Source organism: Microcaecilia unicolor, chromosome 2 (assembly GCF_901765095.1).
Source record: "Microcaecilia unicolor chromosome 2, aMicUni1.1, whole genome shotgun sequence".
Classification (NCBI taxonomy): domain Eukaryota; kingdom Metazoa; phylum Chordata; class Amphibia; order Gymnophiona; family Siphonopidae; genus Microcaecilia; species Microcaecilia unicolor.
The window spans coordinates 432,539,373-432,558,362 of record NC_044032.1 but is presented as its reverse complement, the minus strand read 5'-3'; the positions used below and the strand labels follow the sequence as shown (position 1 = coordinate 432,558,362).

Sequence of the window (18,990 nt, the reverse complement as noted above, 5' to 3'; positions counted from 1 at the left end):
CACCACACCCGCCGATGCGGGGGGATCTGGCTTATCCTGCAACCGCAACCGCGGGAGGAGCTGACTGACCCTAACACCGCCGAAGCGGGAAGGGTACAAAACTGCCCTACAGCCGCACGAAGCGGGAGGGAGTGCCGGCAGAATTTATGTCTCAATCCAGCCCGTAAAACGGGGGGGAGAGGAATGCAGCAGCTCACTGTAACACAAACTCGTCTCAACTCTTGAAGAATCCAAGTGAAAAAAACTTGAACACGAAGTCTTTCTGAAGTAACTGAAGACTAAACTTGAACCTGAAATGCAACCAGAATAAAAACAGTACAGATATCTGGGAGGGGCTATGGATTGATCAGCTATGATTAATGGAAAGAAAATTATCAGGTATGATTATACATAATTTTACCTTCCATATCATCAAGCTGATCAATCCATAGACTGGTGGGATGTACCGAAGCAGTACTCACCCAGGGCGGGACATTGAAATCCCTGACCGCAACACTGAAGCTCCAAACCGGGCCTCCGCCCGTGCAGCCACAGTCAAACGGTAATGCTTGGAGAATGTATGAGCCGAAGCCCAAGCTGCCGCCTTGCATATCTCTTCCAAGGAGACGGATCCGGCATCTGCCATCGAGGCCGCCTGAGCTCTAGTGGAGTGAGCCTTCAGCTGGATAGGCGGCACCTTCCCCGCGGCCACATAAGCCGCTGCAATGGCTTCCTTGACCCATCTTGCCACTGTAGGCTTAGCAGCCTGCAGACCCTTACGAGGACCTGCAAACAGGACAAACAGATGATCCGATTTCCGGAAATCATTGGTCACTTCCAAGTATCTGATGATGACTCGTCTCACATCCAGATATTCAAGAGCGGAGTACTCCTCTGGGTAGTCCTCCCTACGAAAGGAAGGGAGACAGAGCTGCTGATTCACATGGAAGCGAGAACCAATCTTGGGCAGGAAGGAAGGCACTGTGCGAATAGTCACTCCTGCCTCAGTGAACTGCAGAAAAGGCTCTCGACATGAGAGCGCCTGGAGCTCGGAAACTCTTCTGGCTGAAGTAATAGCCACCAAAAAGACTGCTTTCAACGTCAGGTCTTTCAGAGATGCCCTCGACAAGGGTTCAAAAGGCGGCTTCTGCAATGCTCTTAGCACCAGGTTGAGATTCCACGCAGGCACCACTGAGTGCAGAGGAGGGCGCAGGTGATTAACTCCCTTGAGAAAGCGCACCACATCTGGCTGCGAAGCCAGGGAAGCACCCTTCAGGCGACCCCTGAAGCAAGCCAGAGCCGCTACCTGGACTTTAAGGGAACTGAGCGACAGGCCTTTCTCCAGACCTTCTTGCAGGAACGCCAACACTGAAGAAATTGGAGCAGTGAAGGGAGAAAGTGAGCCTGCTTCACACCACGCTGCAAACATACGCCAAACCCTGGCGTAAGCAGTAGAAGTAGAGCGCTTCCTCGCTCTTAGCATAGTGGCGATGACCTTGTCTGAGAAGCCCTTCTTCCTCAGACGCTGCCGCTCAATAGCCAGGCCGTAAGACAAAGGGGGAGGGATCCTCCATCACCACGGGACCCTGATGTAACAGGCCCTGCTCCACTGACAGCCGCAGAGGAACGTCGACTGAAAGCCTGATCAAGTCCGCATACCAGGGACGTCTGGGCCAATCCGGACCCACCCGGATTACCCTGCCGGGATGCTTTGCCACCCTGTCTAGCACCCTGCCCAACATGGGCCAGGGCGGGAACACATAGAGGAGCTCTTGTGTCGGCCACTGCTGGAGAAGAGCATCTACTCCCAGGAATCGAGGGTCCCGTCCTCTGCTGAAAAAGCGCGGCACTTGGCAATTGGCCGATGACGCCATCAGAACTAGGCTCGGCTGGCCCCAGCGCTTCGTGATGTCCAAGAACGCCTGAGCAGATAGTTGCCAGACTCCGGGCTCCAAGGGATGGCGACTGAGAAAGACCGCCTTGACATTCATGACTCCGGCAATGTGGGCCGCTGAAAGCTGCTCCAGGTTCGCTTCCGCCCACTGGCAAAGACTCATAGCCTCCTTGGCTAGAGGGGCGCTCTTGGTACCTCCCTGGCGGTTGATATAGGCCACAGCCGTGGCATTGTCCGACCGGACCCGTACAGGCTTCAACACCAGTACCGGGATGAACTCCAATAACACCAACCGAATGGCTCTGAGTTCCAGGAGGTTGATAGACCACTTGCCTCTGCAGGAGACTAGAGCCCCTGCGCTGTCCTTCCCAAGCAGTGGGCTCCCCAGCCCATCAAAGAGGCGTCTGTCGTGACGACAATCCACTCCGGGGTCACCAGAGGCAATCCAGCAGACAACTTGTCTGTCTGCGTCCACCAGCTCAGCGCCTTGCGCACTGCTGGGTCCACGGGAAGGCGCACAGCATAATCCTCCGACATCGGAGTCCAGCGCAGCATTTAGCTGTAGTGGTCTCATATGAGCCCTGGCCCAGGGCACTACTTCCATCGTGGCCGTCATAGAGCCCAACAGCTGCACGTAGTCCCAAGCCCGAATAGGAGAGGCTACTAGGAACTAGTCCACCTGAGCCTGAAGCTTGACAATCCGATTGTCTGGCAGGAACACTCTGCCCACTTGGGTGTCGAATCGAACTCCCGGATACACCAGGGACTGAGTCGGGCGCAGCTGGCTCTTCTTCCAGTTGATGATCCATCCCAGGGAGCTCAAAAGAGCAACTACCCGGTCCATAGCTTTGCCGCACTCCGCATAAGAGGGGGCTCGGATCAACCAGTCGTCCAGATAAGGATGGACTTGTACTCCTTCCTTTAGCAGGAAGGCCGCTATGACCCCCATTACTTTGGAAAAGGTCCGCGGAGCAGTAGCCAACCCGAAAGGGAGGGCTCTGAACTGGAAGTGTCGTCTCAGGACTGTAAAACGCAGAAAGCGTTGGAGAGGAGGCCAGATGGGAACATGCAGGTACTCTTCCTTGATGTCCAAGGAAGCCAAGAACTCTCCTGCCTTCACTGCCGCTATAACAGAGCGGAGAGTCTCCATGCGAAAGTGCCTCACTTTCCAGGCCCGATTGACCCCTTTGAGGTCGAGGAGGCCGGACAGAACCTCCTTTCTTTGGAACCACAAAGAAAATGGAGTAACGTCCCTTGCCAATCTGATTTTTTTTGGCACCGGAACGATCGCATCCAGGCGGATCAGGTTGTCCAAGGTCTGCTGCACTACCACAGCTTGACCGGAGACTTGCAGGGAGAGAGTACAAACCCGTCTCTTAAGGGTTGGCAGAACTCTAGCTTGTAGCCGTCTCTGATGACTTCCAGCACCCACGCGTCTGAAGTTATAGTGGTCCACTCGCCCAGAAACGAGGACAGCCGTCCTCCAATCTGCACTGGGGCGTGGACCAAGGCCCCGACATTGGGTACGAGACCCTGGGGGAGGACCGGAGGGAGCACCTCCGGGACGGCGGTCTCTGCGAAAGGAATGCTGCTTGGGGGAGAAATTCCTCTTGAAGGAAGAGGGGGCAGAGGAACCCGACTTGCCCGGGCGGTATGGAGGTATCGGGACGAGTACTAACCCGAGCCCTGACCTCTGGTAATTTCTTGCCCTTAGACGTGCCGAGATCGGTCACGATTTTGTCCAGCTCGACCCCAAAGAGCAGCCTGCCTTTAAAAGGCAATCTAGCCAGGCGGGATTTAGAGGCGTGGTCAGCAGACCAATGTTTCCGCCAAAGCCACCGCCGCGCAGAGACTGTCTGAGCCATGCCTTTAGCTGAGGCTCTCCAGACATCATACAGCAAGTCTGCCAAATAGGCTAAGCCCGATTCCAGGGCCGGCCAATCAGCCCTCAAGGAATGATCCGAGGGGGAAGCCCGCTGCACCATAGTCCGGCACGCCCTGGCCACATAGGAGCCGCAAACTGAGGCCTGCAAACTAAAACAGCTGCCTCAAAGGACGACCTTACGGCCGCCTCCAATCTTCTGTCTTGGGCGTCCTTTAGGGCCGTGCCACCTTCCACCGGCAACGCCGTTTTCTTAGTCACCGCAGTGATTAAAGAATCCACGGTAGGCCACAGATAGGCCTCACGTTCACTCACAGCCAAAGGATAGAGGCGGGACATAGCCCTAGCCACTTTAAGGCTCGTTTCCGGGACATCCCATTGAGCCGCAATTAAGGTGTGCATGGCATCATGCACGTGGAAGGTTCTAGGCGGGCGCTTCGTCCCCAGCATAATGGCAGAGCCAACAGGGGCTGAGGGAGAGACGTCCTCCGGAGAGGAAATCTTCAAAGTGTCCATGGCCTGTAACAACAGGTTGGGCAAATCCTCTGGGCTAAAAAGCCGCGCTGCAGAGGGGTCATCCGCTCCATCCGAGCGGGGATCTATCTCCTCCAAGGAATCCGCAAAGGATCGTTGGGAGACCTCAGACACGCTGCCCTCATCTACATCGGAGGAGACAAAAGTCCTCCAAGGCCTGGGAACCTCAACCTCTTTATCAGAAGAGGGAGCAGGGGCAGCGTTTTGCATGAGGAAAGCCTGATGCAGCAGCAAAACAAACTCGGGGGAAAAACCCCCCAGACTGTGCACTTCCGCAGTCTGGGCAACAGCCCTAGACGCACTCTCAACCGGCGCTCGCACTAGCGGGGGAGAGACATGCTGCGCATCCAAAATGGCGTCCGGCGCGAAACTCCGTGAAGGAGCCGCGCGGGAAGAACGGCGCTTAACTTTAGCCGCTTTTGTGCCGTCGCCCAAATTAAGGGCGTTCATGGCATTAATGTCTCCAACCTCAAGGGCGGCCCACGAAGAAGCCGTCCGAGCCGCATGGCCGGCCAAGATGGCGGAGGCGAGGAGCGGGGGATGGGCGGTTATGGCGGGAAAAAACCGCCACGCCGGAGGAACGACCGGGACATTCATCGGTCACTAAACTATCACCCATCAAGGGCGAATCAGGTTGTAAAACCCCCGCATCCCCTCTAGAAGCGCTCCAGCGAGCGACCCTTTGCGCCCTCGCCCTCCGACGCCATTGCCACGAGGAGAAGAATCGGGGAACCCCCTGCCCGCTATAAAAAGGTAAAATTACCTGCTTGCCGCTCCGAGCTGTAACGAACTGGTGTCCCAGTGAGTAGCTGCAATGAACGTTTAAAGAAACGTCGAATTAAACGCCTTTAAAGACGTTTAAAATTTTTTTGTTTTTAAACGGAGCCAGCGGGAGGGGGGAGAAAAGGAGGGACCTGGCACCACCAGGTTTGCACTTGCTCAAAAGAGCCCTCAACCCCAGGCCTCAACAAAACCTAAGGATTAGGCTTGGAGGCCTAGCCAGAGCTGCTGCTGTGTGTGACCACCACCTGCTGAGATAGAGAACATACTGAGGAGTTTCCGGCAGCACATGACCACATATAGGGAGGCAAAAGTTTGCTCTCTATCTCCACCTGCTGGTAGATGGACACAACCCACCAGTCTATGGATTGATCAGCTTGATGATATGGAAACATAGTTGCATTTACAGAAGATCAGTGTTCTCTACAAGACCTTTTAAATGGATGCACTATCCAGATGATTTTACTGACCACCCAAACACTTCCCTGCCCCCACCCAGCTACTCCTTCATGCCACCCCAGCTGGCAAATAAATTATGAGAACACTGAAGATGAACAGAATAGCACATCTAAATAACAAAGATATAGATGAATGACATAGGAAAGCATTTCTCCTTTATTATATCATGGGCAATACAAATAAATTCCTTTACTTTGCTTTCTGACTCTGTGCTTGTGCTTTCAACACCTTTACAACAATCTTCTGCTCCTCAATGAGGAAAGCACGCTTGATCCTGAAAGAAAGAGAATAAGATCTTAAAAATGCCTTGTAAGATCAAGCAAAACTTCTTTAAAGGTTTCCCCACAGCATCAAGTGCAGTACAAAAAAACCAATACATGCAATGTGTAGCTCACCCCAGGTTTTACAATTTTGTCTCCCTATCCACTTAGCATAATTCATGCCACAAACTAGGCTATCACAAACCATAACAGGTCAAAAAGGACTGCAGAAGGAATGTCACCCTGCTCAGGGGTCAGGTAGCACTAGTGACCGGTTGTCTAGAAAAAATGCCAATCCTAAATTGGCAAGTACTTCCATCAGATGATAAAGCTCGGCAATCCAACTCGTAAAAAGAGCTTCAGCGTGCAAGCATGGGAAACCGAATGAAAAACACGTTAAGACAATATTGACCCGAGACAGGCGGCATCCCCGCTGAAACATGAACCGTGTCGGGTCTTTGCTTCCACACTATTGGCGCTTTACAAATAAACTTTTTTTCTTAAGTCCTTTTTAGGCCTTTTGTAGTTTCCACATTAGATGTACAGCACATGGAACAGATAAAGTTTCTGCTCTGTGGAGTTTACAGGTTAGTAAAGATGTAGAAATACAAAGATGATAAATTGCCTATACCCAGTATACCACCTTGGGTGAATTTCTTCAAAGGCAGTAAATCTATAATATATTTATTGTAATGGTGTTAATTGCCATCAACATTTGCATATTAATCACAAATGTAACATTTGGGACAGAAAAGCACCTGCAAAAATAGTATATGTAAACCGCTTTGACTGTTTTTACAGAAAGGCGGTATATCAAATGTGGAATAAACAAACATTAAAATTAACACCATTAAACACTCACCACTGTGGCTTCAAATTAGGCTACTTCCCTCTAAAAGCTTCTTCAACAGCATCCACCCCTGTAAGCTGCACTGGGTCTAAAGAATCTAGGGTACGAAGGGCAGGAGCAAACCCTAGTCACTCGTGCCCGTGCAGGCTCCAGGTTCAAAATGACAGATGTAACTTGGAGTGGCAGTCTTGTGGCACTATGGCATGGGGTCAGGACCCTAACAGTAGTACTGTGAGACTACCACACCACCACTATTTTGACTTGGAGATGCCATGCAACTAGGGATTGCTGCTGTCCATCCTATCCTAGATTGCCAGGATGGACCACTTATTCAGCAACCCCTCTCCATCTACTCCCAGTATTCAGTCCAAGGATGGTGAATAAGACCAAATATAATGCCTTTGTATCGCTCCATGGTGCGACTGCACCTCGAGTATTGAATACAGTTCTGGTCACCGTATCTCATAAAAGATATAGCGGAATTAGAAAAGTTCAAAGAAGAGCGACAAAAATGATAAAGGAGATGGAATGCCTCTCATATGAGGAAAGGCTAAAGAAGTTAGGGTTTTCAGCTTGGAAAACAGACGGATAAGGGTGAGATATGATTGAGGTCTACAAAATCCTGAGTGGTGTAGAATAAGTAAAAGTAAATCGATTTTTTACTCGTTCTAAAAGTACGAAGACTAGGGGACACTCAAGGAAGTTAAATGGAAATACTTTTAAAACACATAAGAGGAAATATTTTTTCACTCAAGCTTTGGAACTCGTTGCCAGAGGATGTGGTAACAGCTGTTAGCGTATCTGGGTTTAAAAAGGTTTGTACAAATTCCTGGAAGAAAAGTCCATAGTCTGCTATTGAAACAGACATAGGGAAGCAACTGTTTGCCCCGGGACTGGTAGCATAGAATGTTGCTGCTAACTGGGTTTCTGCCAGGTACTTGTGACCTAGCTTTTGGCCATTGTTTGGAAAACAGGATACTGGGCTACATGGACCATTGGTCTGACCACTCAAGTTCTACAATTGGATATATCATTCATGCTAGAATTAGGTGCTGTATTTTTTCAGTACAAGGCCCTGAACTCTGGAATCAGCTTCCACAGTATCTCAGGTCTCAGTCACCCTTAGACCGGTTTAAGGTTGACCTAAAAAAATGTATCTTTTTCTGATGGCATTTCGCTGGTGTCACGTGGCTCTGGGTATGTCCCCCTTCATGGTATATTTTCCTCACCCTCTTGCTTTCCTATCATGATTACTGTAGTTCTCCCTCCTTCCCTTTCTACTGTCCTTATTTCTACTTCCTTCTTTAATATCTTTACTTAGCCTGTAAGCTGCGTAGCTGGCATTACTGATAGGCAGGACAGTAAGTTGTTAATAAGCTTGAAACTTCCTCTCCCAATGTCAGAGGGGGTACTGCCTGCTCAGGCCTCGACTCCGACATCCTGCGAGGTGCCGGTGTCAATGTTCTGGGCATCGGCATTGGTGAAGCCTCAGAGAGAGCCTGGGGCTGTTCCACTGAGGGAGCAAGCACTTCGATGTCAAAGCAGAAGCTCCCTGCAACAATTGTGCCAGCTCCTTCGCAGCATGCTGAGGAACCGCTTATTGAGGGCAGGGTTGGGAAAAGTATGGGAGTAGGTGTGGAGGCAGTATGTGAAGTCATTGGTGCTGAACTGATGATGGGGATCTGGCTGCTCAATGACAGGAACACCGGCACCTCTTCCAAGGAGGGGGAGTGATCCTCTCGATGCCAGCACTTCTTGGGTATTGAGAGTCCAATGCCCTGGTGCTCCTGACACCGTGTGTCAAGGAGGACCGATGCTTATGCTTCCTGGGCTTCCCCTGATGCATAGAGGCTCAATTCCCCGGTGCTGACGAGAATGATGCCAAATCAGTGTCTTCCCGGTGTTGGGTCCGATGTTGACCGGTCCCAGGACCTAACAGCACCCGGTGTCAAGACAAGTGGTGACCCACTCGAAGCTGGTGCACTCCCAGTGGCTACCGGCATTGGAGCAGCCATGAAGGTCGATGCCACCAGTGCCCAAGATGATGGTCTGGCCTTTGAAGAGCTAAAAAGCTTCTCCTGTTGAGCCAATCGCACTCTGTGTCCTGGCCTGCATATGAAGACAAATATCAAACAGAGGGGCCATGATCTGGCCCAAGGCACCCAATGCACCAGTTGTGCGGCTCCACGAGTGAAATAACGTAGCAACATTTGAAGCACTCCTTGAAGCCATTGGGAGCCTTTTCTGACATCGAAAAAGAATTTCAGCACTATTTAAGCGACATTGAGCCTACAAATAGGTGGGAAAATGTGGGATACAAATGTAAAATAAATAAATAGTAACATAATAAATGACGACAGATAAAGACCTGTATGGTCCATCCAGTCTGCCCAACAAGATAAACTCATTTTACATGGTACACATTACTTTATATGTATACCCGAGTTTGATTTGTCCTTGCCTTTCTCAGGGCACAGACCGTAGAAGTATGACCAGTACTGTTCTTGTACTAAATTCTGAAGTTAAAGTCGAAGCCCCTTAAAATTTACACTCCAGCCCATCCCTATCTATTTAGTCACGATCAGGGTGTAGACAGTAGAAGTTTGCCCACCTTCTGTCTTGTTTCCCAATTACTCTTGAACAATTAAAAAAGGGGCGCGTTCAAACTGAGGTCAGGGCTGCAGCTAAGCATGCAGACTCTTGCAAAATAGAAAACCAACAAAAGCAGAAAACGGGGGAAAAATATGAAGAAAGGAGAACAGGAGAAAAAAAAAAAAGATTATCCACAATGTTTTTAAAATCAAAGTTTGAGAAGACTATGCGAACGCATCCTCTGAGCTCTGAAAGTGGGGAAGAAAAAAAGAGACCCAGGCAAGAAGGCACCAGAGCATGCTTGATGGGATGCTGCTAGAACTTTTAGTGCTAGCGATTCAGCGTCCACACCAGGGATCTGTTGGATGTCACCCACATGTGAGAATAATGCAGCCTGCCTGTCCGCGGAGAAACAAGGCTATGACCAAGAAATGCCAGAGGTTAAGATTTAAAGCAACCTCAAAACAACAGGATTTTAGGCAGAACTTGCATACGGCCACTAATGTGGCATGGCACACTAACTCAATGAGTCTATACCAGGTATATCGCGTAACAAGGTGGAAAGCCCAGTGAGGAGTTACAATGAAAAAGAATGACAAATGATCAGTACAGTAAAAAGTACTTGAAACTATATAAAACAGATGAACAGACTCCTTAACTTGAAATTAGGAGCTGTGTGGTTATAATGGCATTGGAAGAATATAAGTGTTTAAGTTTTAAATATAATAAAGAGTTTGGGTATGTGGAAGGTTGCAGTAATCAAAATCAAAGACAATGAGAGCACAAGCAGGGACTTTAGTAGTACTGTACATTCAAAAAGGAACAGATCTTAAGGACATCCCAGAAAAAGAAGCATATTTTAGAAGCATTTTGGATATATACAGAAGGAAAAAGTTATCAAAGACAACCAGCTTTGTCCATGATGTCAGCCACATAAGGAATTCTGAACTTCTTCCTGTCTAGTTAAACAGTGGAGTTAAAAAAAAAAAAAGGGGGGGGGGGGAAATTACATCAAGCAAAGCAAAGTCAAGCTGGGATTTCAGATTACCTGGAATCTGAAAAACCTGTGTAGCTACAAAGCTTATATGCAACACCACCTCTGAATAATATGCATGCAGATATCAGAGGGCATCACAACCTACAAGAAACTCTTCTCCACTCAGGTAAGGTACTACATGTTCCAATCCATAAGTATTTCAAAGTTTCCCTAAATATACTCAAACTCATGAATAAAGATTATTAAATTTTACCTGTCACGGACACATTTAGCACACATGGAACCACCATAAGCTCTGCTGACATGTTTTTTTGTTTTAGACAATCTCATCAGAACTTTAGGTCTAACAGCTCGAACCTATAAAAGAGAAATGAAAATTTGAATATTTCATTAACACTGTCTGAAAACAGTACTATGCTAATGTAATCATTCTGAAGAGGTAATTAAATATTGCCCAGTCTAAACTGCATACTTTGCCAACAAAATTAAGTCTCCACCAGGATTTACAGGCAATCCCACCCAGTGCCCAACCAGTCAACCAGGGGTGCACAACCTCGCCCCCTCCTAACAGAGACAGATGGAACACTTTTAACCTAATGACAGAAGAGAGCCTTGACAAAATCCTAAGAGACCTTCGAACTACCTGCTCCCTCGATCCCTGCCCATCAAAGTGCAGCAGTCAAGTATGGGCCTTATAGAAGGTGCCACAAAAATTGTGAACACCTCTCTTTCTAATGGGCAACTACCAACAGCATTAAAAAGGGCAGTGGTTCGCCCTCTGCTGAAGAAAAACAACCTTGACCAGGACAAACTTGAAAGTTACAGGCCAGTATCCAACATCCTGTTTCTAGGGAAACTCATAGAACAGTCTGTGTTCAACTTAATGATTGGCTAGAAAAGAGTAACTGGCTAGATCCATGTCAATCTGGATTCAGACCCAGTTATGGGAAAGGGAAATGGGACTTGATATACCGCCTTTCTGAGGTTTTTTTTTTTTTTTTTGCAACTACATTCAAAGCAGTTTACATGTATTCAGGTATTTATTTTGTACCGGGGCAATGGAGGGTTAAGTGACTTACCCAGAGTCACAAGGAGCTGCAGTGGGAATTGAACTCAGTTCCCCAAGATCAAAGTCCACTGCACTAACCACTAGGCTACTCTTCCACATAGAAATGGTCCTCGTATCCCTGCTAGATGATCTTCACAGAAACCGAGACAAGGGATTTGCCTCAATGTTAGTACTGCTAGATTTCTCAACAGCTTTTGACACTGTGGATCATGGTATCTTGCTAGCACGACTGACAGAAATAGGTAATCAATGGAACAGTACTTGCCTGGTTCAGATCCTATCAGACAGGCAACAATCAATAATGATTGGCAACAACTCATCATCACCATGGACACTGACCTGTGGGGTACCCCAAAGATCGATACTGTCACCTATTCTGTTCAATATCTACCTCAAGCCACTAGCTGAGCTGATTCGGTCAATGGACACTCAGTTCTACATCTATGTGGATGATGTGCAGCTACTCATACCCATTGAGCCTGACTTACCTACAGCCGTGAATAAACTGATCACTTGTCTAACATCAATTCAAGAATGGGCTAAACACAACAAACTCTGCCTGAACCCAAGTAAATTCGAGCTTCTCTGGGTCCCTAACACAAGTGGATACATACCTGACATCAAAATCCCTTTTGGGAAGTATGAACTCCCCCTCAAATTGCAAGTCAGGAACCTTGGAATACAGTTAGATTCAACACTTACTCTGATTCCCCAAATCCAAGCAACCTTCTAGAGCTGCTTCTACTATTTGCGACAGCTAAGCTGCCTCTCTCCTTACATCGAGAAGGTAAATCTTATCCCAGTTGTACGTGCCATGGTAACATCAAGACTGGATTACTGTAAAGCACTATACAATGGTCTGACTACAAAGGGCCTGCACCAGCAAGACTCACTCACAGAAGGTTGCAAGCGACATGACCACATCACACCATTTTTGCAAAAACTTCACTGGCTACCAGTACAATACAGGGCTAAATTTAAAACTCTATGTCTGATCTTCAAGGTCCTGAAAGGAAATGGCCCCGAGTATCTAAAGAATAGGATGATCCTCCACACACCGCCAAGGACACTAAGGTCCTCCCCAAGGACTTTCACTAACTACACTCTCTCCAAAAGACATTACACGATGTGATACCCACAAGCGAGCCTTCTCCGGAGTAGCCCCCACACACTGGAATGCATTACCTGAAAGGCTCAGTTTAACACAAGACTATCTGTACTTCAGGAAGCAGGTGAAAGCTTGGCTCTTCAACCAAGCCTTTAATGGAAGAAGTACCTAACTTGTTAGTCTCACTCACAAACACAAGGATTGACTTGGGCTGCACATACTGCAGCAGGACATGTTTATCTACTCCTACCCTAGCTGAGATGATATTTAACCATCTCTCTGACCTCATGTGCAACGTCCTTCAAATCAGTCGCCTTACTTTCTAATTCTTCCTACTTTCTTACTCAGCTATATGTTACAACTTTACCTTACCCTTCACTACCAATTATAATGTTCTATTACGTATTGTGTAGTCATTGCAAGTAGTATACCATGCCATACTTTGTATTTTTACTTGAATATTTTTATTGCTGTAATTGCCTATTGCTCATGTTTGATCTATTCTCACTGTACAACGCCTTGAGTGAATTCCTTCAAAAAGGCGGTAAATAAATAAAAATAAAATAAATTTATATCAGAACACATAAAACCTAGATGACGGCAGAAAAAGACCAAATGGCCTATCCTGTCTGTCCAGTTACTTCTGTCCATACCCAAGGATATAACTAGTTTCCAATTGCACTTCAGTAGTACACTGCTGCTTATCCAACCCAGCCAATCAACCAGGAAGGATCTACCATCTAAGCAGACAACTTTACAAGACCTCATAACATAGGTCATAAAAAGTACTACTTTGTAACACCCTAAATAGATACTAAACCTAATAAGGCTGCTGCCCAAACACCCAAGCCTCTCATGCCCCTTCTGGACAGTATCTGTTCACTAACATGTATGAAGCTTTTGTTCAGACACCATAAAGCATATTTTCAAAGAACTTAGACTTAAAGTTACATACTAAGCTATGGAACTTTGCAAGTCTAAGTGCTTTGAAAATGAGCCCCTATGTCTCCTGTGATTAACTATGTTTCTGCAGCTGCTAATTATAATACAGCTGGGATATATCCTTAATAGTGTAGGCAAGAATAACTGGGTGGATTAGATGTATCTTTTTCTGCTGTCATCTCCTATATTACTAACTTACAGTTTCATGCGGTCAGCAATACTAATTTCTTAATTCAGGAATGGAAAAATCCCAGACAGCAGGTGACTCAGGCACTAACATTCAGGCTGTAGCACTTGACAGAAGAAGTGCCTGAGTGATACAGCCCACAGAGAATTGGGGACTGCTGCTGACATGCCAAGGAGAGATAAAGGAGGAGGAAAGTGCGAACTGAAAAATTCTTAATTTCTTATAAACTGCCTGTAAACCCAAAGGTATCAAAGTGATGCACATTCAAGTACAGGACGTACTTTCCTGTTCCTGGAGAACTCACTCTCAGAGTTGGTACCTGAAGCAATGGAATATTAAGTGTCTTGCCCAAGATCACAAGGAGCTGCAGAGGGAATTGAACCTGGCACCCCTACTCTTAGCCCATTGGATCACCATTATTTATTTATTTATTAGGATATATTTACCACCTTTTTGAAGGAATTCACTCAAGGCGGTGTACAGTAAGAATAGATCAAACATGAGCAGTAGGCAATTAGAGCAGTAAAAATATTCGAACAATACAAAGTATGGCATGGTATACTACTTGCAATGACAACACAATATGTACTAGAACATTATAATTAGTAGTGAAGGGTAAGGCAAAGTTGTAACATATAGCTGAGTAAGAAAGTAGGAAGAATTAGAAAGTAAGGTGATTGATTTGAAGAAAGTTGCATGTGAGGTCAGAGAGATGGTTAAATATTATCTTATCTAAGGTAGGAGTGGATAAACATGTCCCGCTGCAGTATGTGCAGCCCGAGTCAATCACTGTGTGTGAGTGAGACTAACAAGTTAGTTACTTCTTCCGTTAAAGGCTTGGTTGAAGAGACAAGCTTTCACCTGCTTCCTGAAGTAGAGGTAATCTTGTGTTAAGCGGAGCCTTTCAGGCAGTGCATTCTACAGTGTGGGGGCTACTCCGGAGAAGGCTCGCTTGCGGGTATCACATCGCGTAATGTCTTTTGGAGAGGGTGTAGTTAGTGAAAGTCCTTGGGAGGACCTTAGTGTCCTTGGTGGTGTATGGAGGATCATCCTATTCTTCAGATACTCAGGGCCATTTCCTTTCAGGGCCTTGAAGGCCATTAGGCTACTCCTCCACAAAAAGTTTTAAAAAAGACAAAAAGAACAAAAGTCATCCCCCAAACTAAGAGACAGAGACTTGTCAAAGCAAAACGTTTCCATTGTTCTGAAAACATTTTGGCAGATATCTGGATTTGCAAAATATCTTCCTCTCTTGCGCCTTAGTTATGAAGCTGACATGTTGCATTTCAAAATGATACGTATATATAACATACATCATGATATCAAATTAATCCAGTGATCTACAATACTCCAAGAACGCAGTGTAAAGACCTCAGAAGAGTCACGCTGTGGTACACTTTTGCCACTGCAGATTACACACAAACCTCGTTACTGGTCTGCACCACCTCCCTAACGCTTTTCTGCTAACTTCAAACTTGTCTGAAATGTAATAAATATTTACTCATCTTTAACATAGGCGTTTTTTCTCCAGTGTCAGCTTAGGGGAATTAGTTGCAGTCAGCAGGACGAGCGTGGGCTAATATAAGGGGATATCCTTGAAAAAGCGATCAGCAAAACATGCCATGTTGGATGTTAATTCCCCTATGCCGACACTGGAGAAAAAAACACCAATGTTAAAGATGAGTAAAAAAAATTTTATATTTCAGACAAGTTTAAAGTTAAAATTAGTAGAAAAGTGGTAGAGAGGTGGTGCAGACCAGTGACGAGGTTGATGTGTAATCCACAGTGGCAAAAGTATACTACTACAGCGTGACACTTCTGAGGTCTTTACACCATGCTCTTGGAGTACTGTAGATCACTGGATTAATTTGATATTGTGATAACAGAATCCAGAATACGATAAGACATCAAGTGAATAGTCACTGATTAGCTGTATAACATACACGTCATGTCATATGTGGAAAAAATCCTTTTTTGGCTTGCATTATGTGAAATTTGAAATCTCTTGACAAACAGGTAGCTTAATCTGAATCCTGCTGTGTGACATTACAGATATCACCTCTATTTTTTGTCTAGTTTTGTGTTTAAAGATATTGAATTTTCAAACTTAACATAGTACGTTACTGGGGGCAATGTTTATTTATGAAAGTTAGGATGCTGCTTAGAAATACTGCAAATAAATAAGAAGCAATTCTATTTTATGACATAACAGACAACACAGCATGAACATTTAAGAACCATACTTACACCCCGCAGTCTTCCTGGGCATATGCCACATGCTGACTTGGGTGCCTTCCCAACCTTTTTGGTATAAAGGTAGACAATTCTGTTACCTGGTGTTCGAGACCTATATGAAAGATTGATACAAACTATTATGAGAAACTAAGGCTAAAAGCCTCCAGTATGTAGACCTCAGACTTGAGCACCAAAAACAGAAGCTGATAAACATGTTTCACTAAATTGGTCTATAACATGCCTTTTGGGAAAAAGATTCCATTTCTCATGAATCAGAAATGTTCTCAAAAGCTCACACCTCAATGAACTGGTTGGTCTCTAAGGTACCATCAGGTTTTTACTACTTTGACCAATGTTTAAATATGTCACACAAGAGAAATTGAACTTACAGTCTGGTCTTGTTGGATGTTGTATTGTAGGACAACCTACGGCGATAGGTCAGGCGTTGCACCATGATTTATTTCTTAAAACAAAAAAATAAAAGAAAAATCTTTTTACATAAAAGATATTAACACAAATATACAACATGCTATACACTACTCTGTCTTGTAAAACTGCACAGGAATTGGCTTTGAATATATAGCAAAGACAATTCCAGGTAGGGAGGAAATAAACTCCTAGGAATATTTCAGACTGCCACTATTGAGTATTTTGTTCAAAAAGACTTAAGTAGAAAAACAATAACTTCAAGACACTAGGTGCTTAATCATGGCTACTCCCAAGCCAGCCAGCCACAGAACTTGTTCACGTCCCACATAAACCTTTAAAATGAAAACAGACACCGCCATACTTCGTTTTGTAAAAAGACTGCTACAATACACAGAGTGCGTCTCCCATTTTCTGGTCAACCTAACAGGAAGCTCTTAAGGGCCAGGATGCTTCCACTTTTTTAGCACGTCGAGATCAGAACCACTGGCAAGGGCAAAGTGGCGGGCTGCCAGAAGCAAAAGAAGGGGAGCGACAAGCAAGCGTTCTACTCTCTCACTAAACAGTGATGCAGAACGTGAATTAAATTGAAACCTTCCACCGTCCTGGAGACACGATCAGAGCGATAGAACCTAGCCTGTACACGTTGTTTCTGCCTCATAGCGCGCGCTGAGGCCCGGCACCTCCAACCGCCCATACGCAGGCGCGCGCTGACCCGCACACAGCCACCAGAAGCCTGCAGTATCCTCACTCACTCCAAAGACATGAGCCTTCTCGCAACACCCCATTTCTCCAATAACATTCAGCCTCGCTGCTCATTTTACAGTCTCCCACTACGCCAGCCTCCACGGACGCCTAATAACCGAGGATGGACGGAGATTCTGTCTCTACGAAACTAAGACCAATTACCGTACCTGGCTACAGACGCCGTAACGCAACCGGAAGAGAAAGATAGAGCGAAAGAGGGTCAAAGTTCAAATTACACACGCTATTAGCCTCTTTCGGAGTACTTCGAGCCTCATTCTGGTGCACCAATAGTCTCTCAGTATATTCAAGCCTCATTCTGGTACTCCAATAGTCTCTTCATTCATTCAAACGTCATTCCGGTGCACCAATAGTCTCCCTCAGTGTGTTTCAAGCCTCACTCAGGTGAAACTATCCGCTTAACCCCCCCCCCCCCCCCCCCCCCCCGTGGTTCTCAAGCAGGAGGTTGAAGAAAGCAGGAGCCGGGATGACGTCAAAACGTTGAAGCCAATTTGGTTAATCGTTGTTTCCCATTCCCCGCGCGCATTCGTCATCTAGTTAGTACATTCAAAACAAAGCAAGCAAACTCATGAGCTTCTGCATCCTCGTTGTCGTTCTTTATTGTTGGTAGCATTTTTATTTAATCTCACTTATATTTTCAAACATGCCAGCTTGTGCAACATAGAGATGTTACACAGAGGAAGTATAATAATGGAATAACGTTTCATACGTAGAATACAGCTGGTTATGTGTAGCCGCTAACTGGAATTATTCAGCAGAAGTTAGCCGGATATCCTCTGCTAACTATTGCCAGATAGCTGGTTAAGTGTCATTTAATCAGCAGGTGCAGTTCCTCGAAGGCTAAATGGTTTTACATATCGGTGGTGGTGGGGGTGGGGTTATGTATACAAATCTAGCACTTTCCTTCAATGCAACTGTTTGGTCACCTAGTCAAAGAATATAATCAGGTACTGCAGTCTACTGGATTTCTGAAACCCCACTATCCTCTGTTTTAGAAGCATTTCCAATAATTTATTCACCACAGAGATTAGATCAACTGGCCAGTAGTTCCCAACCTCTTCCTTGTTTCTGCTTTTATCAGAGGGACCACCACATCAGCTCTTCTCTTTTCCTCCGGGGCCACTCGGACTCAAAAGAAGCACTGAAACAGTCAGACTACACAGCCATTCAAACTTCTAGTGGTCTCTGATTCAGCAGCTTTGGGGGTTTTGAACTTCGGTTTCACCTGTTGCTGGGGTGTTCTGTTCTCACCTCTTCCACTGGTTCTTCAGTTTGAGGGAAGGTGGAGTTGGGGTACTGATTTTGCAGGGGCTGGTGTTCTATGTCTAGTTGTCCTTTTTCTGCACAGCTTCTTTGTCCCCTTTTGGAGGAGATCTTGAGGCAGCTTGGGCAGAGAAATCATATTAATTTTAACTTTGGTTCAGTCCTGTAAAGTGGAAGAATGCCATCTGGGTTTAATTGCTCAGAAGTCTAGCTTTTGCTAGACTAGAGGTTAGAAAGGTCAGTGAGAAATGAAACTTTCTTTGTCCCTTTTTGAGTGATGGATTGTTCATAATAAATATACCACATCTGGATGCCATTATGAGCAAGGCATACTGGACAGTTTCGCAGGCAGTTTAAAGGATTAGATTGAACGCTGTTTAGAAGAAGATAGTTTAGATATAGATATTCTTGATGATTTAGATTTTGTCTTATAAGGAATTCTGATTTCTGCTTATTTTAAAATATGTTTTATTCTGTTTAATTAATAAGTTATATTTCTATGTAAAATATCTTTTCAATTCAGTGTTACATCAGTGTCTGACTTTCAAGTGAGCTTTGTCTGCAGTTTAAGAGGTCATCATCTGGTTTGAATTATCCACAGTCCTAGCTAGGTGAAAGAGGTCAGGGAAAGTCAACTCTCTTCTCCTTGATGAATTATAGCTAAGTGTAGGACTGGTCTTCTGAAAGTAATAACAAACCATGTCTGTGTGCCATTAAGCAAGATTAGCCCCTCAATGAACCCAGTTTAAGCTATGACTGGGAATATGA

General features: G+C 45.7%; 1 protein-coding gene across 1 annotated transcript; it reads right to left on the bottom strand.

Annotated features, from left to right (window-relative positions):
• Window positions 1-5,661: 5,661 nt before the first annotated feature.
• RPL34 (ribosomal protein L34) lies at window positions 5,662-17,186 on the bottom strand. The gene is made up of 5 exons (XM_030190799.1): window positions 17,109-17,186; window positions 16,158-16,231; window positions 15,781-15,880; window positions 10,481-10,584; window positions 5,662-5,802 (listed from the first exon to the last, which is right to left on the bottom strand). Exons 2-5 carry the CDS (start codon window positions 16,220-16,222, stop codon window positions 5,718-5,720), a joined length of 354 nt encoding a protein of 117 aa, XP_030046659.1. The 5' UTR covers window positions 16,223-16,231; window positions 17,109-17,186; the 3' UTR covers window positions 5,662-5,717.
• Window positions 17,187-18,990: the final 1,804 nt, after the last annotated feature.